General features: G+C 38.9%; 3 protein-coding genes and 1 long non-coding RNA gene across 13 annotated transcripts in view; 3 read left to right on the forward strand and 1 right to left on the reverse strand.

The window, feature by feature from the left end:
• The window catches only part of LOC146501915 (dihydropyrimidinase-related protein 5-like), a 29541-nt gene extending 25963 nt beyond the window's left edge, over nt 1-3578 (forward strand). For both annotated transcript variants that reach the window (XM_085132455.1, XM_085132456.1), the window contains exons 13-14: nt 767-944; nt 1037-3578. In XM_085132455.1, the coding sequence (XP_084988581.1) occupies nt 767-944; nt 1037-1122 (264 nt within the window). In that variant the 3' untranslated portion in view covers nt 1123-3578. The remainder of the gene's footprint in view (nt 1-766; nt 945-1036) is intronic.
• A 7953-nt stretch (nt 3579-11531) lies between these two features.
• Nucleotides 11532-22769, forward strand: LOC146501916 (microtubule-associated protein RP/EB family member 3-like). Of its 9 annotated transcripts, XM_085132473.1 has the most exons (9): nt 11532-11663; nt 16024-16090; nt 16481-16608; nt 16691-16836; nt 17367-17526; nt 17621-17662; nt 19061-19191; nt 19914-20060; nt 21257-22769. In XM_085132473.1, exons 3-9 carry the CDS (start codon nt 16488-16490, stop codon nt 21323-21325), a joined length of 816 nt encoding a protein of 271 aa, XP_084988599.1. In that variant the 5' UTR covers nt 11532-11663; nt 16024-16090; nt 16481-16487; the 3' UTR covers nt 21326-22769. The 9 variants fall into 9 exon arrangements, with proteins under 9 accessions (XP_084988599.1, XP_084988590.1, XP_084988593.1 ...); XM_085132464.1 differs by lacking the exon at nt 17621-17662 and having other exon boundaries at nt 11533-11663; XM_085132467.1 differs by lacking the exon at nt 17621-17662 and having other exon boundaries at nt 11533-11663; nt 16484-16608.
• Nucleotides 22770-23440: 671 nt separating this feature from the next.
• LOC146501917 (uncharacterized) lies at nt 23441-27030 on the reverse strand. The gene is made up of 2 exons (XR_014869292.1): nt 26054-27030; nt 23441-25934 (listed from the first exon to the last, which is right to left on the reverse strand). It is a non-coding gene; the product is annotated as an uncharacterized LOC146501917 (long non-coding RNA).
• tmem214 (transmembrane protein 214) overlaps nt 24933-27569 on the forward strand; it is a 31314-nt gene continuing 28677 nt past the window's right edge. Inside the window, exon 1 of the mRNA XM_085132443.1 lies at nt 24933-25201. Coding sequence (XP_084988569.1) covers nt 25048-25201 — 154 coding nt within the window. The 5' untranslated portion in view covers nt 24933-25047. The remainder of the gene's footprint in view (nt 25202-27569) is intronic.

The following is a 27569-nucleotide window of genomic DNA, read 5'->3' on the forward strand; positions in this document are numbered from 1 at the left end:
ACTTTCATCACGTTATTAACACTGATTCCAAACCTGCCTCTTTGTGTTGTGAGTGTTTCCACTGATAATTAAAACTCCAGGGCAGGACAGCGAGGTCCAGGCTGAGCTCTGCTGTGTCAGCTGACAGCAAACCTGCCACAAACACTCCCATCATGATGTGACTGACTCCACCGATCTGACAGCCCATATAAAGGAATTAATGCTCCTGCTCCCTGTGGAAGCCAGCACTGTGTTTTCCTGCTGCTGCCCTTGTCTGTGAAAGCCCCCCATCCCAGCCTCTCTACTCTGTTTGCTTTTAGACCTTTTTATCTCAATTTATTTAAAAAATTGTCACAAAGTTCACATTCAAAAGTACAGAAACTGTTTTTATAAGAACTTATATTTACAGTTCAGTTCAGTTTCAGGTAGTTTACAGAGTGAGTATGTTCATTTCTAGTTTCAGGACACATGTTTTAGTACAAAAGAAGTACTCGTGCCTGCTGACAAAAACTAAAACTAGAGATAATTTTAGTTTTTATTTCATTTGAATGATTTTTGTGAGTGCACAAGATCTTTTTATTTTTTCTAGTCTAGCTTTTATTTTAATTCCAGTTTTTTTCACACCTTGTTTTAGTTGTGTGTTTCTTCAGTGGAATTTAACTTGGTTACTTACATGTGACAAATATTAATCAGTATCAATCTTACAGCAGCAGCTCAACTGGCTGCTATTATTAGGTTTAAAATGGCTAAACATCCTAATCTTACCTCTCACCTCATCGTGTTTCAGACTCAGGTTTATAAAGGGGTGGACAGGGATCCGTACTCTGGTGATGTGGCCAAGGTTGCAAACACCATGAAGAAGGAACTCGGTTTGGGCCCCATAGATGGAGAGACGCCCAACAAAGCCTGCGGTCGAGTGCACACTGGAATCCGAGACCTTCACGAGTCCTCTTTCAGCCTCTCAGGTGAGCTCTAATAAAATCGTCCTTGATTATGGTGACGTTACACCGAAGTCCTCGATCAAATTTAATAGTGCCGTACGTGTTTTTCCTTTCAGGGTCTCAGGTCGATGACCACATCCCGAAGAGGTCCTCGGCTCGGATCCTGGCCCCTCCCGGCGGCCGCTCCAGCGGTATCTGGTAACCGCTGGTGTTGGAGCTTCATCCGTCCAAGCCGCCGTTTTTTTGTACATTTCTGAACAACCAGAAAAACTGCACTGATTTTCAATCACAGGATAAAAAGTAAAGATGGCAAAAAAATTCAAGCACGCGTCTGTGATTGGTGACGAAACGCCGATGATCATAGATTCTAATCTGTGTCTTAATTGGAGCGACTGCTCTGATCGAAGGGCTGTCTCTGGATTTAAATTGTTCTGCCAAAATCGAGCTGATCATACTAACTCTGATAAAGTTCGCTCATTATCACCCTGCCTGTATCGTAAACTGTGAAATGTCAAAACCAGTACAGTTTTTGATGGTTTAAACTGAAGTGATGTCGACCGAATTATTTAAAACTGTATCTATTACACCCCCGTCTCTCACACACACACACGCACGCACACACAGACGTACACTGTAGACACCATAGCTTTAGACTCATGTGAAGATGTGTGTGGGTCCTGTTTGTGGTTACACCGCCCACTCGGCGTCCTGCTGCATCGTGGGTTCCTCAAACAGTGTTTTTGTTTTTGATGAACTGCGCCGTGTGGTGATGAAATCCAACTGCTTCAAACACCGTGTCCTCGTAAAGATACACTCTCTGAACATCCCCGCGCTCTCACTGCCTCTGACTCGGTCACATGTCCCAGAAACATTCCCACCTCACCCGCAGTTATGGAAGAACTCAGCCTGTGAGCTTAGCTGGGATTATAACTTTGGCCCCAAACCTGGTCCACTGTCCTCATCTCAGGGGTGTCTGTAGAGCTCACAGAGTGCATGAAGGGAACAAAAAAATGTACTTAACCTTCGAGTGACCGAGTGGAGTCATTTATGTGTGACCTTGTTGTATTTTTTAATTATGAAAATGTTTCCTTCCAACTTTTTATTTATATATTTTTTTTTACAGAAATTGGTGAGCTGAGGATAATGATATTTTTTAACATTAAAGGCTTTGATTTAAAAATCATCAATTAATGTAACATCCATGTCTTTGGACTGTGGGAGGAAGCCCACACAGGCACAGGGAGAACATGCAAACCACACAGAAAGGCTCCAGCTGGGAATCTGACCCAACATCCATTTTTTTCTCCCTGTGAACCTGTGGTGTAAAGTAATATCTCATACATGGCAGAAACAGTAGAGGCATGATAAACACAAATAGATCCACTATTAACAAAAAACTCTCTTTGATAAAATATATGATCATGACTTGATCATACAGGTTATTCAAAGGTTTTTTTTAATAGTGGCCGAGTCCAATCAGGTGATTTAGTCACTGAAACGTCTCGGTCACTTGAGGGTTAAACACAGAACATGAAGGTGTGGAGAAAACTTAAAAATACTCATTTACTCCAGGACGTGACTCTTGACTTACAAAGCTGCAGTTATTCTTTATTTATGTCCCGTAAACATGAGTCCGTCAGTACATCCTACAGCCTTTCTGCGACTCTTATTGCTCTCTGGGTTGCAGGTTCAAATAAATGATTAAACCAGCGTCTGAACATGACTCAAACTTGAGTCTATTTTCATGCATTTAAGGCTCTGTTAGAGCAGCAGGATGCTCTTTGTGGCTCTGACTCTGACTCTTTTTATTAGACCTTGAGCTCCAGCACAGACGCTCTGTAGTACACAGTAATAAAAAAGGATACATTAATAGTAGGAAAAATTATGGTAAGGGCAGCTTCTTAGTGAGAAACATCAGGTACAAGAAAAGCTACCGTTGTGACTCTTTCAGGCAAACAAGTAAAGGGCATATTTTGGATTATGTTGTGTGTCAGCTCACTGAATATTTTCTGTGCATACTAATGAGCCTTTGCACACTTTTCACACTGCAGTCTGAACACACACCAAATACCTGAGACCTCAGAGTGAGCAGAAATCAAAGAGTGTTGCTGAGACTGAGAGGCACGTCGTGGACCAGCTGTAGGAACATACAGCGAGATGTTTCCAGAGCAGTGAGTCTCCACAGAGCAGGACGATTGAGCTGCACAGGCTGACGATAAACCACTACTGATCCTCCCATTCCTGCCTACCAGTATTATATTTATACATGATCACGTCTTGTTGTCCGTGCACTCTATATATTTAGGATGTTTGTTTTTCTATTCCTGTTCAAATGTGCCAACGTGAATCACCTGTGCCACACCGACACCCATGCATGAAGAGCACCACATGAACAGGTGAGGAGGAGGAGTGAAGCTCCCCCCGATCACCGCAGCTTCACACAAACTGGTGCTGTTTTTCTACAATTACCTAGGACGACGGCGTTGTTTTACTGTTGGATGGTTTTGTTGTCCTGAAGGCGCTGTGGCGGCTCAGTGGCTGTGCGTGTTTGTAGATTCTCATTGTGTTGGGAAGTGAACGTGTTGAATCTGTAAGTGGCTGCTTGTTTCTTACCACAAGAATAACAGCAAAAAAATAAACTGAGAAAAAAAGGACAAATCTGGGTCATGTGTCGTTTTTTATGTGAATGTTTTAGGAGTTGTTGATCTCAACTTATTGATCTCTTAACTGGAGCACTGTCTCCTCCAGATGTGCAGTATAAACTACCACGGTGATGGACTGCCATAAATGGACCTGAAGTTACTTCAGTATCCACAAATGTGCTTCAGAGGACAGAGCTCAAGGCAGATTGTCTTCAAGTACACACAGAGTCAAAGTATGGGTCTATATTTAGTCTTTTAGTTGTACCTGCTGTGACATAACATGTGACAGGAGTCCTCACCCAGAAAAGAAGATTTTTCCTCATAACCTCCTGAGAAATCCTCGAGTGAGCAGCAGATTTATATCCACACCCTTCTTACAAATTGCTGCACAGTGCCATCCAAGTATGTGTGAACAATAACTAATGGGGTCAGCATGCAACACACTGGAACAGAAACACCATTTACATGGAGATACGCAGAAATGGTATCCAGTAATACTAGTTAATCTACCCATTGTGTGGCTGTCTGATCACATTCATCGCACAACCAAACATCAACAAAAGACGAGTTTGTATACTTCCACTTTTCTGTTCTAGCCTTAATGTCTGAATACATGTTGGTTGTCTGTCATGCTCAGTGGGGGAAATTATTTAATGGTTGAAATCAGGTTGAATTTAAGTGTTTGTAACATCCTGAAATATAAAGGCCATGGCTGTCCAATCAGATTTAGCCATGAAAACATCAATGGCTGTCCACTGCTTGGTGGGTATTTTCTAGAGACACTTACAAGTTGAAATGTGAATAGCTGGTTTTTGTATTATATGATACAGACAAAGCACATACAAACTTCAAAACATGAACTCTGAAGCACATAAAAACTCAGAAGCACATAAAAACTCAAAACATGTACAAAAGACAACAGAAGTGCTCCAGGATGCTAGGAGCAGTGTTGAGCTTTTGTTACCTAGTGGCTACACAAGCCAGCAAGTACCAACGACCGGGTTTGGTGTGTGGTAATAACAGGTAAATAAACATTTTTTTTAAATTATTTGAATATATATGAGTGCTTGTGTATAAATACACAGACAATACACATATGCTTTCAATTGTGTAATTTAAGTGATCTAGGTAGCTCTGTTTAGGAAGTTCAGTTCATGCTAGAAATGTGTTTTGCAGTTTGTACGTGTTTTGTCTCTAGGGGCCACCGCATATATTTATATAAACATATATAAATAAAACAATTTTTTTACATTAGTAATTCCTTTTGTGCATAATTTTATATTATTGTTAATAATAAATTAATTAAAGCAACAAAACAACCTGAAGAGCCAGTTCGGAGCCGAAAGAGCCTGCTCTCTAAAAAGAGCCAGAAATCCCATCACTACAGGAGACTGCACGCTTTGTGCAGAGAACAGGAAGCTGGCAGACAGAAAGTGAAACTAAGCAGAGTTGTTTTGATCGAAACTGTGTGTGACGTACAGCAGAACTATATATACGCATTTTGGCTTGCAAGACTTTCAGAACTGGGGGTACGTTCTCGTGTCTACAGTTCTCCGTACAATAAAGATCATTTTTTGAGCTTTGACCACTCTGAGTCGGAAGTCTTTCTCTCTCTCTAAAAGAATTCAAAAGAATTTAATAATGTCCAATCTCCTTTGTGCCATTTGTAGGTGAAGATCAACTGGTGAGTCAAAACTATCAAAACATGTATTTTATAAGTAGAATTACTGATTTTTGATTTTTGTACATCAGTGTGTCGTATGTAAGCCTGATAAACTGCATTCTGCCATCATAATAGCATTGGCGTCATCAGCTTGCTGTCAAGTGACAGAATATATAAAGGTGGCTGTGTTTGTGTTGCAGACCTAGGACCAGAACAACACAGATAAAAGACAAGCTTCAAGTTAGAGTCTCTGAACATCGACACAACCTTCAGGTGAGTTTACTGTCAGTCAGATTATAAAATGAACCACTAGTTTGACTGAGAGCAAACAAAGAACACCTTTAGCAGACATTATGGCATGCTCCTGATGAGAGGAGGCATTATTATAGTTTTGTATTTTCTAATTAGTTTTTTTTTTCTAATTAGTTTTTTTTCACGGTGCAGGGCAGCACGGTGGCACGGTGGTTAGCGCTGTTGCCGCACAGCAAGAAGGTCCTGAGTTCAATTCCAACATCAGGCCGGGGTCTTTCTGTGTGGAGTCTGCATGTTCTCCCCGTGTTTGCGTGGGTTCCCTCCGGGTACTCCGGCTTCCTCCCACCATCCAAAGACATGCAGCTTGTGGGGATAGGTTAATTGGATAATCTAAATTACCACTAGGTGTGAATGTGCGAGTGAATGTGAGTGCGAATGGTTGTCTGTCTCTGTGTGTTGGCCCTGCGACAGACTGGCGACCTGTCCAGGGTGTACCCCGCCTCTCGCCCTATAACAGCTGGGATAGGCTCCAGCGCCCCCCGCGACCCTGAAAAGGATAAGCGGAAGCGAATGGATGGATGGATAGTTTTTTTTCCATTTCAACTTTTTGTTTTTAATTCCGTTTAGTTTCAGTTAATTTTTATTGTTTGAAAATGTGTCAGTGTTAGTTTTAGACTTTTCAATTAATATTTTTGATCCTTTATTGTTGTGTGGAGGTCATCTGTCAGAGTCAAGATTTAGGAAAATCAGTAAAGATATTACAATAAAAACCATAAAATTTCCACATTGTTAATGAACATATTCATAAATTTCTCATTAATTATATTATATTATATTATATTATATTATATTATATTATGTGGATTTTTTTTTACCAGACTAACAAATACTTACAATAATAATTTTCTCATCAAGTTTTAGATTTTATTTTAGTTTTAGTTAACTAGAATCACTTTGGTGTTCAGGGAGCTCTACTCCCAGATCCACATCCAAAATAAATTCAGACTTAAACATGGATGCTGTACAATAATTCCACCCTGCAAAACAAAAAGATGAAAGAAGTCATTAAAATCCCCAAATTACCATGACATTCATGCCTACGATAAGTGTATATAAACCTCTGACTTCTGACCACAATGAGTTAATATATATTTGATCATCTGGGTTCTCCAGATCTTACATGATGATTTATCTGAGTGTTCATCTAACATTGTTTCAGTTCATTGTTATAATAACTGTGCTGTGTTTGTGTTGCAGACCTAGGACCAGAACAACACAGATAATCAGGCCTGACAACAGGAGAGGAACATGGCTGATTTGGATCCCACAACTGAAAACTTGCGTATAGCTCATCTGAACATATGCAGCCTTAGACATAAGATTCCTGACATTCACCTCTTTTTAACACGTTATAAAATACACGTGCTAGCTCTCACTGAAACTCATTTAGGCACAAGAATTAAAAACTCTGAACTAAAAATAGATCATTACAAGTTGTACAGATGCGATAGAAAACATAATAATAGTAACTGGTATCGAGGTGGTGTTGCTCTCTATGTTCAAGATCACATTCCAGTTAAGAGACACGTTTTCTCAAATCTGTCTAATATAGAAATTATCTGGGCTGACATTTACCTGTCACATACCAAACCAGTTTTAATAGGATGTTGTTATATATCAAAAAAATTCGATTTTAAGTATCTTGAAGGTATGGAGATATCAGAGAGAGACCAAACAGAAAAAGACGTATTCTTGCTGGGTGACTTTAACAAGAATTGCTTCTCAGAGGACATGCTCCAAATTAAGTTGTTTTCTGAGAGATGTGGTCTAAAACAGATTGTAAACTCTCGTACCAGAGAAGAAAACTGTATTGATCACATCTACACAAATATTCCGGAGCGTTGTGACACTCCACGGGTAATTGTCACAGGCTGTAGTGATCATAATCTTGTTTTTGTTGATGTAAGAGAAAAAAAAGTACCCCAAAGAATAAGCATTCAGAGGTCATACTCTGAGTTTGATGAAAACAGTTTCATTCAGGAAATTAAGAGAACATCATGGAGTGAGGTAATGGAAGAAGAAAAACCTGAGAAGGCTTTATCCAGGTTTATTGAAATCTTTATGCCAATAGCAAACAAGCATGCTCCATTAAAGACAGATCATCCTAAACTGTGGTGGTGGTCTGAAGACATAATATGTTTAATACTGTCTAGAGATAGAGAACTTGCTTCTCACTTCACAAGAAAAGCAAAGAGTACAAAGACAAAGATTTTAGAGAAGTTCAAAAAAATAAAGAAGGAACGTTTTTCTCCTGAATCTGAGGAGGTCCCTGAGGTTCCAACAAACATGTTTAATGTGTTTTATCAGTATTATACTGATGAATCTCCACGTTTTAGTTGTGAACGCCTGCCTTTGCCATTGTTTCAGGGATCTGAACTCAATTTTGTGACAGTTAACAACAGCAAAATTGAAGATTTGTTAAAGTCACTCCCGGAGTCTTTGACTCCTGGTACAGATGAAATAGATGCTAGACTGCTAAAAATTACTGCTCGGTACATCTCTGCTCCCATATGCCACATTATGAACCGTTGCATTGTCTGTGGTGAGTTTCCATCTCAGTGGAAGAATTCCAAAATATTACTAGCTTCACAGAGCGGAAACGCTGATTTCAGGCCAAAACATGTCCTTCCTGTTTTAAGTCAGATCCTGGAGAAAATTCTGGTGGAGCAGATGACGGAGCACTTTACTAACAATAATGAGTTTGCTCAGCATCAAAAAACTCTTCACGAAATGACACAAGACTTGCCTACAGAATCTAACAATGGTGTAGAAGGAGCTGAATTCAAAGAAGGATTAAATTCCTTCCTTGACACAATCAGTCCCAAACAGCTGATTGACAATTTAAAATCGTATAATTTCTCAAAAAGGGCTCTTACTATGATGAAAAGCTTTCTCTCTGACAGAAGACAGAAAGTGTACTACAATGACTGCCCTTCTCACTGGAGAAAGTTAGACTGTGGGCATACACAAGGAAGTTGCCTGGCTTACTTCCTGTTCTCTGTTTATACAAATGACCTGAAACACCTTTTTAATCATATCTTCAGTTGTTATGGAAGGCAGTTACTTCATAATACACCATTGAGCTCATACCCATGAGGAGTTACAGAATATGTGGAGAAATGAATCACAAGCCCTGAGTCACCGGATAAAACAAAACAAGGTGGCCAAATTTATCCAGGAGGTAATTGATATTCATCAACTCCTCAGATCAACACTGCACTTGAATGTGAATCAATTTTTTCACATCCAATTTTTAGAAGTTGTAATACAGAACGAGCATATCTGCAAGAAAATAAAAAACTGTTTTGGTATGACGCCTATGTACCATCCATTGCTGACCACACACACCTTGGTTTTCAAGTTGCTTTTGTTAGGATGTATGTTTGAGTTATGGTTTACTGAGCATTTTGATATTAGCTTAGGTTATGACATTCACTTTGTGAGTGTCTCCTTGTTCATGCTATGACTCATGTTTTTTTGTTTTGTTTTGTTTTGTTTTGTTTTTTCACTATTTAACCTATTAACACAAATAGTTTGTAAATGAGTGAATTTTTATTTTCTGTTTTTCTGGTGTTGGCATACTTGGGTTTGTAAAAGTTATTTTTGTCAGGTTTCAGCTAAACTGTGGTTTTGTTTGTTTTGTTTTTGTTTTCTCTGAACTCCATTCATGGTCTGTAAACTGGCAATAAAGGATTTAAAACTAGGGCTGGGTATTGTCACTGATTTCTAGAATCGGCTCAATTCCAATTCACGCGGTTTGATTCAATTTGAATCGGGGAGATTTTCCCTCAGACAGTCAGAAATATTATAATTCTGATCATTTATCAGTACATATTGTTATATCTATGAAAAGAAAGCTGACACTTGTGAGACTATCAGAGGTGTAAGCGTCACAGCAGATGCCTTTTTGTCAAATTAACTGAGCATAAAACACAAAAAAACATGAAGGAGATTTTTGTGGCCTTTTTATAGCAGATAATCACCTTAAAAATGTTCTGCAATAGAACAAATACGGAAGAAAACCATGAATCAACATATGAACATTACCTGATGTTGCTGAAGTGAAGTGCATCAAAGTTAGAGAATCTTAATTAGAGACACAGCTAAGCATTTTGCAATTTTGCATGATTTTAAAAAGTTTCAATTTCTTCAGTATTGAACAGCAGAAATGAGGGTTTCTTATTGTAAGTCAGTTAAATTAAAAATTTAAAAAACAACAACAACAACAAAACAGAGGCCGACAGGGCTGTACATAACAGTAGACTGGTGGGTAATAAGCAAGCGGATAATGCAGAAAACAGAGATTTTTAAATGGAAAACTACCCTTGAAGTAGGGGAGACCGGTGATAGCTGTAACATTCCTGACATTTTTGGCTGTAGCTTTGAGCTCTTTTAAGGTAGTGGATTCAAAATGCAATGCAAAGTTTTTACATGTCTCTATGAAATAGTAGAGCTATTTCTTTCTGCAACACAGTTACTAATTGCATGGTATGGTCTCAAACACAAAGAGAGAAATGTGACAATTAACCCCATGGTCTGGGTTATGTAATCATGTAATCTTCTTTATTCAACACCTGAATGCACTTATAAGAACTGATGTAGCTACAACTAATATTTGAACATTATAATGAAGCTGAAAAAATTTAGTTGTGCACCAGCTTCATCAACTGCACTGTATGTGTTTGTGTCAAGTTTTTAATCACTATCAGAATCACAGTGATGACAGATGTATGGAACCCTTTGAGTGCAGGCCTCATGAGCCCACAGACTACAGGTCAGGCACTTAACCCAAGTTTCTGGGGGAATGTAAGCATCGCAATTCCATTGCTCTTGCAGAAGTCAATGGCTGCAGTTGACAGGTGTGAACTGTGGTTATCCATGGGAAGAATCACTTTCTTTACGGCTGACCTTGGTGTGGTTTGCAAAGTGCTTCAACTATAGATGAGGAACTCTGTTTCTTGCATCCATCCTGATTTATTTCCACTATACTTCCTACTGAGAATCTTTCTGGCCCAGTCCTCAAGGATTCGTCCAATGACTTTGGATATTTACATCCATGTTTCACTGCAAGCTGATATGCCAGTTCTTTTACCTGTAATTTTAATCACAAAAAATGTTAGTATGTCTGCTATACTATATTTTAAATGGCCACCATTACAAATTTCTAACTTTTCCATGCCTTATCCTCTATCAATTCCTATTGGCTTACCTCACATGGTCATAGTCAGTAAAATGCATCTGCAGCCCTCATCAGGTATTCTGTTAATTCTTTGTGAAGACCTTCTTCAATTCTTCTTCAATTCAATTTCAATTCAATTCAATTTTACTTATATAGCTCCAAATCACAGCAAAAGCCACCTCAAGGCGCTTTATATTGTACAGTAGATACAGAGAAAAACCCAACAATCATATGACCCCCTACGAGCAAGCACTTTGCCGACAGTGGGAAGGAAAAACTCCCTTTTAACAGGAAGAAACCTCCAGCAGAACCAGGCTCACGGAGGGAGCTGCGACCGGTTGGGGTGAGAGAAGGAAAACAGGATAAAGACATGCTGTGGAAGAGAGACAGAGATTAATAACAGATATGATTCAATGCAGAGAGGTCTGTTACTTTTTGTCTTAAATTGTCTGTGTTTGTCAAAGGGTGCTAATTTTTCACATGTGATAGAGTAACTGAATTGGGCATGTACAGGATGAATCAGAACGAAATTAACATCTTATAGTTTCTATATCCAGCTCTTTCTAAGAAGTCAGTTTAATAGGCATAAGGTTTAAATTGATCTCTCTTATCCTCGAACTAAAATTCTTATGTGTTCACATAGTTCAGACCCACTTCAACAGGGTGAATACAATGTTTAAATGCCACAGTGAGCGCTTCTTCCAGAAAAAAAAATACTGTGCCACAGTCACGCTGCTAGAGTCCTTCTCCATCATGGCCGCTCAGTGGCCACAGTTTCACTGAAACTCCTGTAAAAATGTAGACACTGGATCACGCATGCGCATTGCCGGTGGCTTAGTGGGTCGCAATCTCGCGCAACTTGCTTGGGCGACAGTCGGGGTTATAGCAACGGAAAGCCCATCAGCAGAAGCAGCGGGACGGCGGAGAGAGAGACGGCGGTAGCTTCAGTGAGTAACAAGAACTTTATTAAAAACGGCCCTCCGCACGGCCCAGTCCGTGCTGTCTAAACCACTTTATCACGGGATAAAGACTCCAACCGTCCCGTAGGTGACAGCCAGTCGTTGGCTGGTAAGGTGCGTGTGTATTATCGAAAAGGCCTCCAGAGGGGGGTAACGTTAGCCTGTAAAAGTCGCGTTTTCAGTTACGCTCGGATGTGTTAAAGTTAGCGGATACAAGTGTAGGGAAATAAAATAAGCTGGAAAAACTGCTTATTTAAAACAACAGTAGCCAAACACCCACGGAGCCCCACCACAACCTGCGGGGGGCGAGCAGTTAGCCGGGAGCTAGCTGATCGGTCTGAGCAGCGCTGAAACGGCTGTAACGTCAACTGTCAAAACACCGAGCCGTGAGAACGAAGTTCAGCCGTTAACTGTCCAACAAACCATGGTTTATAAACTATTGCATTACCAAACTTTTCATAGCCTGCTTAGATCAAACTATAAAATGCAAAATTACCTCTGCTGATAAAGAAATACAGTTTTTATCAGATTGAGCCCCTTATCTGATTAAAAAACCTGTTGACAAAGAGCTCTTTATAACCGCTACAATACGATATTATTTCAAACTAAGCAGAAGTGTCCTGTAAGTCTGAAGTTTTTGTCAGTCAATTTTAACTAGTACATCTTCTTTTAATTAGTAAATTGTATTCTCTGTTATTTATTTATTTACTCTTGTTTATTTCCCGCCAGTACGTCAGACTTTACCAAAAAAAGGAAAAATACTATCACTTTATAGGTCAATCTATCAGCATGATTTATTAGTAGCTTCATAATTAACCATTTAAATGTATAATAGAAAAATATTTACTAATTTAAGCTTTAAATTAAATGTATGGGTTCTATTAATAAAAAAGAGAGGACAGCTGTTGTGAGGCAAAGATTTTTTTACAATAAATCTGAAAATGTATCAGGACAAGCCAAACAAGTTTTTACTGGCACACATCATGTCTTTAGTTGGAGCTGTGTAAAATACCAAATATAACATATTTTGACATGCATAAATAGTATTTTCGAACCAGCAAGGCGATTCCCTTGCTTAAAACTTGACATATCTCACCGTGGTGTGTACAGTGGGCTTTTTAAAAGGAAAATCAGAGTACAGTGGATTAGTGGAAGATGAAGTAGAAGTGGTAGGCCTATAAAATTATCTACAGCAGATGAACAGCATTTTTAAGAAACAGGAAAAAAATACAGTAAAGACCTGACACAGGACCTGAGAGAAAATGCTGAGATATGCCAACTTACACAAGAACAGGACTGAAAATTAGTGTCAGTAGGTCGCATGTAGTGATGAGTCCAAATTAGGAATTTGTGTTTCAAATCATCATCAATATTTACAAAAGAGAATGAGGAGAGAGGTACAACAACGAGTGTCTACAGCCATCTGTACAACATGGTGGAGGCTCTGTCACATTTGGGCTGCATTTCAGTCAGTAGTGTTGGAGATCTTGTCACATGTATGAAAGGTATTATAGAACCAATTTTTTTAACACTCAAAAATTGCCTTTTTGAAAATCTGTAAATTACAGTATTTTTTATTTTATTTTATTTGTTGTTGATTATTAGGGTTTGTTGCTGGACAAGAAAGGTCCTTGATTAGTTATACTAACACGTTCAATCTATTTTCTTTTTTGACAGTAATTTCTGAATTTCCCATGTTATTTTTACTCTGAAAAACAAAAGTGTCTTTTATAATTATTGATGTGGTTTGTTTGTCATCATGATAATGAACAGCTATCATGTTCAATAATGAAGACTGTTCAGTTGTGGAGCTTTGATCTAAAATTATTATATGTGTATTTTACAGTGTTTCAGTGCTGCTGGGTCAAATTCATTGGTCTGGTTACACTTTTTATGAACAAAGGTTTTTTTGTCTATATTGTAGAGAGTCTCTAAAACTAACATTACACAAAGCAAAACACAATCAGGAGCTGAATAATGTTACATCACTTTATTTATCATTCAGTCTGTACTCACATTTTGATGGTTTTTCATTAAATCCAAAGGTTATCAAACTGTTAACCCTGTGTTCCTATCAACATAAAATGCTAATAACATTTAAAAGAAGACCCAAATTTATATTTGACTTCAACAAGTGAAATAATTCCAGAAACAGTTGGCTGTTATGTGTAGATGGTGTTTGAAATTTTCTGGAAATTAGAAGTATAATAGAAGGGAGTTGTCAGATTTTCTTTTTTTGTTTGTTTGTTTGTTTGACTTGGACATTTCTCTGGAAATTTCTCGATATTTGTTTTATGTTGCCTTCATTTCCACACCTTATATCCTGAATATATAGTACTCCACACCCCCCCCCCCCCCCCCCCCCCCCCCCCCCCCCCCCTATTAGGGATGTGTGACAACGGCTCAAGGTTATGTCACAATAGTGTAAAAAAACTTGTGATATTGATATTTCTGGTGGTATAAAATACTTTCCTTCTTTTCCAATGAACTACTGTCATTGATGACACATTACCTAATCTGAAGTGTGAATCTACTGAAACAAGGTGCCAGCAACAGCAGCATTTCACTGTATTAGCAGTGACACAGCATAAGTTTAATGTAAGAACAAAAGTAGCGTAGTTAGTATCTTCCCTGGAATTAAGGATGGATTAGGTAAAAATATATTATAAATTTGCTTGGCTTAAAAAGAAAAGAATCACTGATTGAAAAGAATCAATCAGTGGATCAAAGTCCACACGCAAACCTGATTGAAATGCTGTGGTTGGATCTAACAGAACTGTGTATAGATGAATGCCCACAAACCTCAATGTACCAAAGCAATGTTGTAAAGAAGACTTGGCCAGAATACCTCTACAGCAATGTAAGAAACTGATAAAGTCAGACAGAAAACAACTACTTCAAGTGCTTAAAGTAGTCCTACAGACTATTGAATCACTGAGTGTATTTAGTTTTTCACAGGACTGCACAGACTCCTGTGAAAACTTTCTTTTTCACATCACTGCACGTTGTCATCACCTACCAGTCTGATCCAGAAAAAAGGTTCTAAAAACCTAAGTTGAAAATCCACGACAATCCGTGTCCTTATATGACCTGAAACTTGTGGCCAGCTTGGGTGTTATTTTTGCTGTGCTGATAAGAAATAAATACAGTTGTGAGTTGTTGTAGTACCGTGTCACTCTTGAATAATTTGCCTGAACAGTCGCATTGACCTGAAAGTTGTTTGAATAACTGTCAGCTTTGCATCATGGGTGGTTGAAAAAGTCATAGAGCAGACTTCATTATTTAACTGCTTGGAGTTCACAGAGTAGTTGAACTGTAGTATTTTATGTGAGGACTCTGTGTTCAGACACTGAAATACTGGAATATCTGACAGATTCACTGGCTGCAGTCAGGAAGTGATTGTTCAGCACAACATCCTGTATTGTGTTTATTTTGGAGGACGTCAGCTCACAGGAAATGCTGTGGTATTGTTGGATTTTTCCTTATCTCACCTGTCAGTGTGATGCGTCCCTGCTGGGTTGGTTTTTATGTTTGTCTGACGCACCTACAGGCGGTCTGAACTGCGATGGGCAGAGCATGTTGAACCTGGGCTAACAGGATTAACTGGGCAGAGATTAGAGGCCCGGCCTCAGGTTTTCTGTGGCATGTCCCTCTGTAACCCTGGCGAGGGGTAAACCTCCATGACCTATTTTTATGGTTTGCAGTTGATGTATTTTCTTGTTTTGCATTCAGTTTGGTTTCAGTCAGTTTCTATTAAGAGTTTACTCTACTTTATGTTTAGTTTTTATTGTTTAAGATGTTCTTATTGAAATTTCACTGATTATTTGTTTGAGACCTCAGAAATTTGCACATATGTGCGTCAGAACTGAGTCTCCCATGTTTGGGGTGCAAAATGTAGCTTCACTTACAGCATTTTAATAAAGTAGCCACACCACAGTGTTTCATATATGTTTATGAAATTATGTAAACACCTCAAATATCCAAAGATGTAAAAAAACGGATCTAGGAGCTGTGCCCTAAACTCAACAAGAAGTCAGCCAGTTTGAATTTCTCAGTGTTTTAGTAGAAATCGGCACACAGATTTAATCACATGGATTTCATATTTGGTCAGCTTGAACTAAAGACCTTAATGTTGCTACATTTTGTTGGTTTTAAATTTTCTTTAAAGGGTTAAATCATGGTGACTTGGTCAATTTCAGTGTTTCAACATAATTCTAAAACTTATTATAAGTCACATAAACATGTCCCCAGACAGTTAAATTAGCATTTTTGAGTAGATGATTACCTTATGTGAAGTATAAACTGTAACCGGGCTGATACTGAACATGATTCCGGTTTCTGTCTCCAGGTCTTTGTATAAGTGGTCAAGCACAACCCAGTTCTCAGCAGTACGCACCAACACACACCCAGCACAGGTGAGTAAATGTGTGTTCCCATATGTTTTATTACAAAGCATGCAAACTTAAATAAACGTAATAAAACATGAAGATAAAGATGTAATAGGTTATTCAAAATTACCAAATGATGATTTTGCTGTCAATCAAAAATCATAAACATAAAAAAAGGTAAATAAAATAAAAAAGATCATGAATTCTCTGTCATTTAACACGCTTCTTTTTGCCACGCTCCTGGATACACATATTCTTCATTATGTGGAGTCGCTTACTTTTACTTTATATAGATATAAACACATTTTCATAGATTAATCAGACTTATGTGTCAGTGAAAAAAGATTGTCTGGAGCCTTCAGATGTTACACTGATGTTCATATCTTTACATGTGCTTGTGTGTTTGTGGGTGCCTAGCAGGAGGATGGCGGTGAATGTCTACTCCACCTCTATGACCATAGAGAACCTGAGTCGCCATGACATGTTGGCGTGGGTGAACGACTCTCTGCAGCTCACCTACACAAAGATCGAGCAGCTGTGTACAGGTAAACACACACTTCTCGAGAAAAAGCTTCAAATTAAAATAAATGTTTTTCTTGACTTTGTGCTCCTGTTCTGCTTTTTCAGGCGCTGCGTACTGCCAGTTCATGGACATGCTGTTTCCAGGCTGCATATTACTGAAGAAAGTCAAGTTCAACGGAAAACTGGAACATGAATACATCCATAATTTCAAGGTCTTACAGGCTGCGTTCAAGAGAATGAGCGTTGACAAGGTGGGAACAGGGAAACCAACTGCTGTTTGTTCTTATTATCCGAGGTGTCATATCTGTACTTTTATATTAGTTATAAGTAGTTTATATTAGTGGCTCATCCCTGGCTGCTCCAGCCTACATGCCGAATAACCTTGCACAAACTTGGACTAACCCTAAGCTCTTAGAGGTATCCATCAGAGTACGAATGTTTAAGTAGAAAAAGCATAGCTAAAACAGCTTGAGTGACGTTGTATATAAGAACCACTCTGTTTACTATTTAAGTCAGTACAGTTAAAGTACTGTGGCACAGTCTAAATTGTTTTTAACTGTACTGTAGATAAAGTTGTCTTTAAAGTTGTCATTCTATTATTATGAATGTGATTTTTTAGGATCATTTACCTTGACAGAAGGAAGCAAGGTGATAACATGCAGATCATCTTAAAGATGGCTGCTGTTACCCCAAAATGACAGTTATTGGAGTATCTAATTCCAAGATTCCCTTTTCTGACATTTCAAGAATGTTTTTCTCCTGCTATTTAAAAACATTCCAGATCATCCCGGTGGAGAAATTGGTGAAGGGGAAGTTCCAGGACAATTTTGAGTTCCTTCAGTGGTTTAAGAAGTTTTTTGATGCCAACTATGACGGGAAAGAATACGACCCTCTGCTTACACGGCAGGGCCAGGAAGGAACGCCGCCTCCACCTAATCCAGGTACAACACGACATAGTCAGCTGTGCGTGAACCTAAACCCTTCATTTTACTTCTCTCACATCTTCATGCTACCACATCCCCACCTCTAACCCAGGTAAACCTATTCATCATAAACCTAAAAGACCCACTCGCTCAGGTAACATCCCCTCCATGCAGCATGTGTGTGTGCAGTGTGTTACTCAGTTTATGGAGTGCTCTATCCTGGCTGGTTGTGGGCAGCACTAGGGGCTCTAATTATCTGTCTGCCAGCTCCTTCCTAAGTTCGACTCTCATATTACAATTTTAGTATTTCTTCTGCATGTACAGCATTAATAATATGAAAAACTTTAAGGAAATATTTAAGACTGTAGGTCAAGCTCCTTGAATGCAGTATTTTTCCAATATTTAAAAAAAATTCTGCTTTCGTAAAGTTATTGTCCTGTGAATAGGCTCAGTTTCCTATTCTTAGTTGACAGCAGTGGTACCCAGTGCGGTCTTCTGCTGCTGCTGTAGACTCGAGGTTCTATGACAAGGCATTCTCTCTGCTGTGACATCGGACATCTACACTGCCTTTTCATCCAGAGAAGTGCCACTGACTCAGTATTTGCCCTTTTTTAAGGCCAGTTCCTGTAAACTCTAGAGATTGTTGTGAGGGAAAATCCCAGTAGATCAGTTTCTGAAATGTGTAATTCTGAAATGGTATAACAGCCCATCGGCCACCAACAAACATGTCATGTTCAAAGTCACTTAGATCATCTTTCTTCATCACTTTGGCTCTCAATTTAAACTTCAGTAGATGAAGTCTACATGCCTAAATGCACCTATTTGCTTCCATATGATTGGCTCATTATTTTTTAGCATTAATGAGCAGTTGAACTGGTATACCTAATGAAGTGGCAGGTGTGTGTATGGACTTGAGTTCTGATTCAAAGCTGTTAAACATCAGAGCTGCGCAACCCGTGTTCTCTGAGGTTTGGTATTTTGTAGTGAGTCACAGCATTAAAAACAGAGGCGTACTAACTGACAGTAATATACCTCAAAGTGGAACATCATGTGGCCTTTAAAGTATCCTGAATGCAAATGGGAGGATTATGTCCCAGCCCTGCCCACAAAGAACCAATTACCAGGTGAAACAGGAAACACATTAGCCAGTCATGCTGTTTCACTGATGCATGCAGAATATAGTTTCATGTCAGTTTGTGGTGTCTACACGCTATAATAAAAATGTGTACTGTTTCCTTTTCTTTGGTTTACTCAGTCAATATTGTGAATTAGCATGGTATGTGTTCAGTGCTCTCATGAGATTTACTGAACAAACACCACTCTGGATTGAGCCATTAAGAGATGTGATGTTTTGTAAAAATATAACTTTCTGGGGAATTAAAAGGATCTTATCGTATTTTTTAGCAAAATTAGCAAACAAGATATTATCAAAATAGCTTCTGATTAGTAAACTTACATCAAGAAGGATTCTGCTCTAGATACTCAGACATACTTAGGGGCTGACGAACTAAATAGATGTATAGATATGTAAACATGTGCTTCTTTCATATAGGTCCCATGAGAACATCTCCCACAGCACCAAAGAGTGTCCCCACCCCGCAGAGGCAGATAGCATCAGCCCGCAGGAACCCTCCTGTGACACGTAATGGAGGAGACGCTGAGCTCATAGAGCTCAACCAGCAGGTACCGCTGCCCTGATAACTTTTCAAGAAAACCCTGTAACAGAGGTCCTGTGCAGCTCTCACATCAAAACTGCATAATTACTCAAACCCTTCAGCATTAATGAAGTTGGTAGTGGTTTGGAAGCTTCCCAGATTTCTTTTTTCAGTGAGTACTAGTGCTGGATTCTGATTACTACTCTTTAAGAACCAGCCCACATTTCTGCTGATCTGCTCTGTGACACAGAGTCACTAACAGACCCAGGAGTACTTTTGGATGGAAATCTCTTAAGTCACTCTGCAGTTTCCCTCTCATAGCTACACACGTCAATAGTTTCAACTTTGGACATAGAAATTTTGTGCTGCCACCTTTTTGGCAGTGGAACCAGTCTTGGAGCTGGTTCCTTGTTTCTGTACCAGGACTGTGTCGGTGGGAAAAATGTAAGAGTGGTACAACAATTTAACTTTGGAATGTTTTTCTGACTCACACAAGTCAGGCTGAAAACACTGAAAAGGTCTGATGTGACCAGCTCAACAAATCTTCACATCCTGTTAGTTGACTGTGGACATTAGTACACAAAATTTATATGTAGCTTTTTTCCTTAACACGCTGCAGCTTTGTGAGCATGTTATGATATCATTTCTTCTCTTTTGTGTCTTCCATTTCTTTGTTTTTATTGTTGAACAACATTGTTGTTTCAGCTGCCTCCCTTATCGTTTTTTTTCCACGGTTGTTTCTGGTCATAGTTGCTCGATCTGAAGGTGACCGTAGACGGGCTGGAGAAGGAGAGGGACTTCTACTTTGGGAAGCTGAGAGACATTGAACTCATCTGCCAGGAGAACGAAAACAACCCAGTTTTGAGCAAAATCATGGACATCCTGTATGCTACAGAGGTAAATACAGGCCAAAATGTTTACTTACATTCAGCAATTACAGCACAGACCAGGAATTTTGGGGGGGTGGACTGGTCTCAGGTTTTCATAAAATATCTTGAGATATTACAAGAAATCAGACAATATGTTTGTTGGTTGTTAGAACATTTATTTCCCACAGTATTCAGATTAATTCCTTATCCCCTAACTTTACCGAAGGCATCACATATTTATGTCATCTGCAGGCTGGTGAACATTTGAATAGTCAAATGTTCACCAGCCTGCGTTCAGAGTTACATGCTCCACACTGCTTGCAGTCATGCACATGTTTTCAGGTAATTAGCCAGTTATAATTCCTTGAATTCCTGATTATGGAATTTTAAACATTTTAGGCTGATCTGAGCCATGAGCAAAGTCCAGTTTGTTTACCTTGTTTGATCACTGTGACACGGTTCATTTGGATTCAGGCATGTGCTACGATGCTAACAGTGGCTGAGCATAGACCTTTGACACATCTGAAACTACAGCTGCTTCTATGACATAATAATAGTAAGACACAAGAGAGGACAGCTTGTCACTGCTTCCAAAAATGGCTCTAATTAAACCACAAGATGCATAAAATCACAGACCTTATGTGTTCTCTGTGAGTGCTTTTCAAGCACTCCCCAAAGCTAGCAAGTGTGAGGCAGAAGGGGTGAGGTGCTGGGACAAACTCAACAGTACTCTGGTACTCTTTGTTAGGTGCATTATGAGTGGAGACCAGCAAGGGAGTTGAGGTGGGTGATGGTTGTACTTTCCATGGTACAAGACCCATGTCAGAAAGATTCAAAAATGAATTATACATTTATTTAAAGTGTTTGTAATATTACGAGGAAAATCCCATATTCCAGCTGTTACTGAGAACCTGCCGTACGTATCTCATGATTATTCTTTGATATGGCTGCATTTTACTCTTTTCTGTAATCCATCACAGCATTTTGCAGCCTTTACCTAAATCTGGTTAGATTACCACAAAATTAGAAATCAGCCTGTCAGTAAAGCAATAGCTTACCTCGGTGAGGTACAGAGACATCTGAGTGAACAGCTGTGTGTTTTAACGTATTGCTGCAAGGAGGAAATCTTTAAAAATACTGAGATTATGAACAAATGTAGCAAAAAACTTATGAAAGATGACCTGCAGCTGGTAAAGCCTGAAACACTGATCTTATCTTTTCCAGGAGGGATTTGCACCACCAGAAGATGATGAAATTGATGAAGGAGCACGAGGAGAACACGAGGAGTACTGAAATCTTCCTCTCCTCTTTATCACCGTCACCACTCCTCCACCTCCCTTCCTTTAATCTGACCTTAATTGCCATTTTTGCCCCTTTTTGTTTTCCCTCTAATTAGTTTACATTTTACAAACTCCCCTTACTTCGCCTGTCTTGTCCACGGCTGTCCATCTCACAACATGTTTGTTGTACAGCCTCACTTCCCTTCCAAACTCTTACTAGTAAAGGACGCTTAACCCGGACCGGTCTGGACTCGGACCCAGCAGCCTGGCTTGGCTTACTCGATTTGTTCTAACCTGATGGGACAACTGTACTGCGGGGCTTCTCATCCTGCTGGTGTGTCGCAGGTTTATAGTTAACAGCAGTGAGATGACAAACAGCTCTGGAGTGCTATGAATCTGTCTGACGAGTCAGGTCACTTTCTCCCATCATGCACTCTGATTGACCACACACAGACACACATATTGATCAGGGTTCTCTGCAAAGTTTATACATGAAACCACACAATGTTTTCCAAATAATGTGATCAGCTTTAGAAGATTTTGGCTGGAAGTGGCTCAAAGTGAGATTATAAAAAGGCGTTAAGCCTATCCAGAGAGCAGCATGCACGCTGCACACGATGACACATGTGAACGTTTAGCCCACAGACATATCACAGACTCTGAAATGCTCACGTGTACGTCGTAAAACAGTAATCATTCTGAGGTGAAGCATCACAGATATGTTTTTATTCATTAAGTCGTCCCAGCACAGAGGGTTTGCTCATGAAACTGTCCAGACAGCTTGTTTAGGAGCCATTAGATGTATTTATGTTTTTATTTATTTATATTTTTTAATCTGCTCTAAACAGTTTCTGAAAAAACACAAGATGGGGTTTGTAGAAACTGAAGGTCTTGCACTAAATGTAGCAAAAAAAGCTGACTGAAATGATCCAAAATGCCAACATGCAGTGACTGGCTACAGCCAGAACAACACAGAAAGATGCAATTTTATATTTTGTAGATTTGTTGAAAAAGACTTGTTTTTTTTTGTTTCCTTTGCATTGAATTCTTCAGTGGCCAAGTCAGAGGCATAAGTTTAAACTTGTTTAAATATCAGGCTTTAAATTCTATCAATGAACAAATGTAAAAAAGAAGACTATAGAGGACACTACTAAATACTAATGTTTGACCGTTTTAATTGAGTTAAACATTTTAGCTGCTATCACTACTCTTTTGTTGTTGTATTTAATTGAATTTTCATAAGTCGCATAGCGTTAACACACCACAATGGCTGCCATGGAACTAAAGGTTTGTTTTTTGTGATTGACAGCCAGGCTGAGTGTAATTGCCATTAGTTGGATCAGTCTGAGAGAAGAGAACATCAGACCCTCTCTCACCTTGCCATGGCAGCTGTGTGATAAACTTTCATCATTTGGACTTACTGCTGGAATGAAATAAAGCTATGAGTTTCAAGAAAAGTAACAGACCTCATCACTGTGTGCTGTCTGCTGCCGTGTTTTTACAGAGATATAGACTTTATTTAATCCCACACTAGAGAAATTTCCTTGTTACAGCAGTACAAGGGTATGAAGAAAAAGTAAATTAGAGACATAATAGAAAAAAACAAAAATAGAAAAAAATAAATAAGAAAAATAGTAAACAAAATAGCCACAATACTGTACTATGCACACATGGTTACTATATACAGTAAAATACACCAAGATTTTACTTTTTTATATGTGCATAAAGCGCAGTGGGAATGATAACAATATACATGCATTTTTAAACAGTATTTCTCCTGTCTGGGTGTGGTACAGCCTGACTGCTGTCGGGATGAAGGACCTGTGCAGGATCAGTCCTACACCGTGGCTGTTAAGTATACTACTCAGAGACCCCACAGTCTCATGTAGTTCCTGTTTTTTATTCATTAGGAGCAGCGTTTTCTATTTACATCATTTTTGCTTATGCAAATCAGCAGCATACTGATCACATCACACACACAACAGTCAGGCCCAGCACATGTTTGCTAAATGTTGCCTCCATGCACCTCCGTAGAAGTCAAGCAGTCAATTGCATATCTCTTTGGACCTCATATTGAAAGTTACAGTGAAAAGTTCAACAGTTTGAATCAACTCCAGATCTTTTATCGGCGTAATCTGAGATGAAATAATGAGGGTACGGCCTCCTCAAATATTTACAGGCTCACATACTGGACATAGTTCTACAACAATGCATAGGTCTGCCACTATCTTGCCAAGAAAGCTTTCACACATGGAAAAATATTTATGAATCAGTAGTGAGATGTTTTACGACCTACAAAAGAGCAAGACACACTGGGACGTCCACTCAGTTCCAGGATTATGCTTCCACTTACAGTGAGTGGAGGAGGCTGCTGAGGGATTTGGGAGGTTTGTGCCAAACACTAAGCGACGCTGCAGGATGTACTCGACCGTCTGCTCCACAGAGATGGCAACCAGACAGAAAACTGCAGCATGCTGATGGTTTAATTGGACCTGGCAGTTATCAGTGATGATAGCATAGAGGATGAGATAATGAACTTTTCACAGGCAAATGGAAATGAGCTGAATGTTTTTATTCAAAGCTGAGCAGTAGAGTACCTGATGTTCAGCTTCCTGTTCACAAAATAGAAAATAAGCCTTTGAATTTTACCTGTTTGCTGAGCCAGGAATGGATAATAATGGACAGAGGCAGTGATTCAAACATCAGTTTGAGTGGGATTTTTTTAAAGCATGCACCTTCATGATAGAATTAGTTATGTGTCATATTTAGGATTTCAACTATTGGCATATATTATTATAATCCATATATCTTCAAAACTGCGATGACTACAAATTATTTGTTTACAAATTATTTGTTTTGTCAATTATGATCCAAAACAGATAATTGTAACACTTGAAGGTAGAACCAGTGAGTTGGGCTAAATCTAGAATATCTGATGCTCTAAATATGCTTTAGAGATCATTTTCACAATTAGGTAATTATTGGTTAATGAAATGACATTAAATGCCTAATATTGTCTGACTACTAAAATAAGGTAAAATAACAAAATTATAAGTTGTATGGGTGAGAGGTATGAAAGAGGTGCGGTAGAGATTGTGACCGGAAAAAGAAAAGGTACATAGGTGGGAGAGTGGAAATTGTGGACAAAGGATGTTGGAGTTGGAGCTCTCGGGCAGGATTAAAAGAGGACCACTGTACTCTATAGAATCTAAAATGGCTCAATAATAATTTATATAGTATGGCATAACAAAATAGATAAGAGATAACCCCAAGGATATTAATTTTGGTATTAAGTTAAAAAGTATTGAAATGTAAGTTTTGCGCGAATTTTTTTTAATTTTTTTGAAAATGTAAAAACAGTTATCAAAAAGCAGTTGCTGTTTATTTTACAATAGATTTTTTAAAATGTATATTATTTTTTTAAAACCGAACTCATATTATTTTTGCATTTAGTTGTGTTTAAAATGAATCGGGGTCGTCTATGATTCCGTCTTGAAGACGCGTTTAATAAATTCCTTATAACGTGTTTAAACTTGTTCCGTTCAGCTACGAACACGAAAGTTAACGGTCCAAACGCATCACTCTGACGTCATGCCGACATAGAGACGTGGCACGCGGACGGTTAAACGCTCAGAGCAGTTTACGCAACGTCCTCTCGTTGATTCAGCAGAAGGGAGGAAGGAGGCAGGAAGTCACGGTACCCGAACTAATAACAGCCCATCTGGACCCGGAGACATGGCTTCAAATAACGGCTCGGTCGGAAAATGGGAGGTGGTGAAGAAAGGCAAGAAAAATAGCAACAACTCCGGCGGAGGAGGCAAGATAGCGGCCGACAAGAAAGCCAGCGGAGGAAGGAAAGCCCTGGGCGAATCTAACCAGCCGTCCAGACGTAAGTGAACACGGCCCACTGCTAGCTGCTGAAGCTCAACTTCACGCAGCATTACTTCCTGTTATTAATTTTATCTCACACCGTCTGCGGTTTTACCAGCTCACCTCTGAGTGGCTCTACCTTAAGTCCGTGTGTCGGAGTGAATTTTAAAGTACTAGCTGAGCGGCCTTTATGCTTCGTGTGGCTAGTTAGCTCGTTAGCAGTGTCAACAAAGTGAACGTCAGCACTGAGTCTGTCAGCATGTGTGAGACGTTTTTTTGACCTTTGACCTCCCTTCAGCTGCTCTTTCGAACGAGCCTGAAGGTGTTTTTGTCATCTTGGAGCTGATCGGTATGACGTTAAGCAGCATTAGTTTGTTTTTACCTCGCCTACAGTGATGGCTGTCATTGCTCTGGGGGTAAATATTTAACAACGTGGCCATTTAAATCTTATGCTACACGTTTAGCCATGGTTTTACTTCAGCTTTATGCCTCATAAACAGTTATCACAGCTATTATCATCTTTTATATAAATAGATTAAACTCGTTGCTCTATTTTGTTATTACTTTACTTTTCTGACTTTATTTTCTTACTTATTTAGAAGGACTCCTATTAGTAACAATACAACTTACTGTTCCTGTTTACCTATAATCCTCGAGGTGATCAGTGTCCGAGTTATATTTTTGTTTGAGCCTTCTGGTGTAAAGGGCAAGTTTTTATAAATCAGAAGATGTAGGGTACTTTTATGAGTGATCTTTGAAAAATCAGAAACCTGGATGAGCTTTTCAATTCCAATTTCACCTTTAAGAAATCCGGCCACCCAGTCCTGCTTCTATCATCTAAACAATATTGCAAGGATGCAACAATACTGACACTCCAGCTGTCACTTACGCTTTTCTTTCCTCTATTTAAATTGTTGTCATGCACTTTTAATATGTTTCAATCAGAAATAAGGGTCTGAGTACTCCTAAGTGCACTACATATGGTACACTGTTGTTTAGCTTGTGTCTTGGTGTTCTGTCCTTGGGATGAACCAGTCTTTGAAAGTGATGCTGGATCTGAAGTGCATTGGGATGCTATGCTTAGAGAAAATGCTTGTTCTTCTTTACTTTGAACTGCATACAATGTTTCTATAGTAGATGATAACCACAGTGAAATCAAATAATATAAATAGCTAATTTTGATTTTTAAAAATGTTTTTCTGCTAACAACTTTTTATCGAGTAAAGTTTACTCAGGTCTTCTGATCAAACATGGAGTGAAGATTCTATTGACATTCCTCACATGAATAAAGTCACTGGAGTGTTGGATCTCAAACTTGTCCTCCTTTTATTACTATCAGTGACAGCAGGAGAATTCTCATTGTTAACCAGAAATGTCAAAGTTGGAATAATGTGCTAAACTCAGTAGTTTGATTTACACCTTTAAAAATTGGAAAATGAAATCTAATTCGGTAACGTGCTATGACAAGTTTAGACGTGCAGTTAGGTGATATTAATACTGAATTACCAGCAGATTCAATCTACCACATTGCTGAAACATTATGTCAACCTAATGATGTTTTGTTTTTACTGAGTATGAAGCCCATACTGAAGCTGGAGCTCCTAATCTACTTATTCATTTTTTCTGCCATGTTTTAAGAACCAGAATTAATTTGTTTCATCAAATCTTATGTACCAAACAAACCCTGCTGTTACCTCTGTTTAGAGTCCCGCCCGGTGTCTCCTACTATGTCAAAGACTGACAAACACCATAGTTACCTTTATCTGTGTTAGAAATGACTCTTCACAAGGTCAACATATTATTTACTGACCTCTGATCAATTTCTACCCTCAAATTGACCAAAATACTTTCTGTAACAGCTTGAAGAGGCTTCACTGAGTCTTTTGATTTTTGGATGATCATCACAAAATGATTATATCTCACTTTGCTGGAGCTGTTTGTTTCTGCTTCATTTTTATCACTGAATCTTACTGTCCAAAGTCTGATCACTGTGGCTGATTCAGTGGGGAAGTGGTGTAAAGCTTTAGTCTAAAGCTTATAAGAAATAAACCTGATCTGTTTAGTAAATGAACTCTCCAACACTTTATGTGAATCATTTTATTAACACAAACAACATAATCACACATTCAGAAAGATATTTTGCCAAATCTCAGTTTGTTTCTTAAAGGCTTTCATCAGGACTTGATCATGAGGCTGTTACTTTTGGGTCTGTGGTTTTGACACATAAAACTGGAATTTTTATTTTTTTTAAAAAACTTTAGCCTGGAGGGATTACGTATGCGGTTGAGCAAGAAAAGTGTTGCAGCAAAATCAGGCATTATGTAAGTGTTCAACAGATAAGAGCGTGAAGCTTGGATCGCAGAGAAGAGAGGTAAATGTCTCTGCCT

The sequence above is a fragment of the Neolamprologus multifasciatus genome, chromosome 15, assembly GCF_963576455.1.
Source record: "Neolamprologus multifasciatus chromosome 15, fNeoMul1.2, whole genome shotgun sequence".
Lineage (NCBI taxonomy): Eukaryota > Metazoa > Chordata > Actinopteri > Cichliformes > Cichlidae > Neolamprologus > Neolamprologus multifasciatus.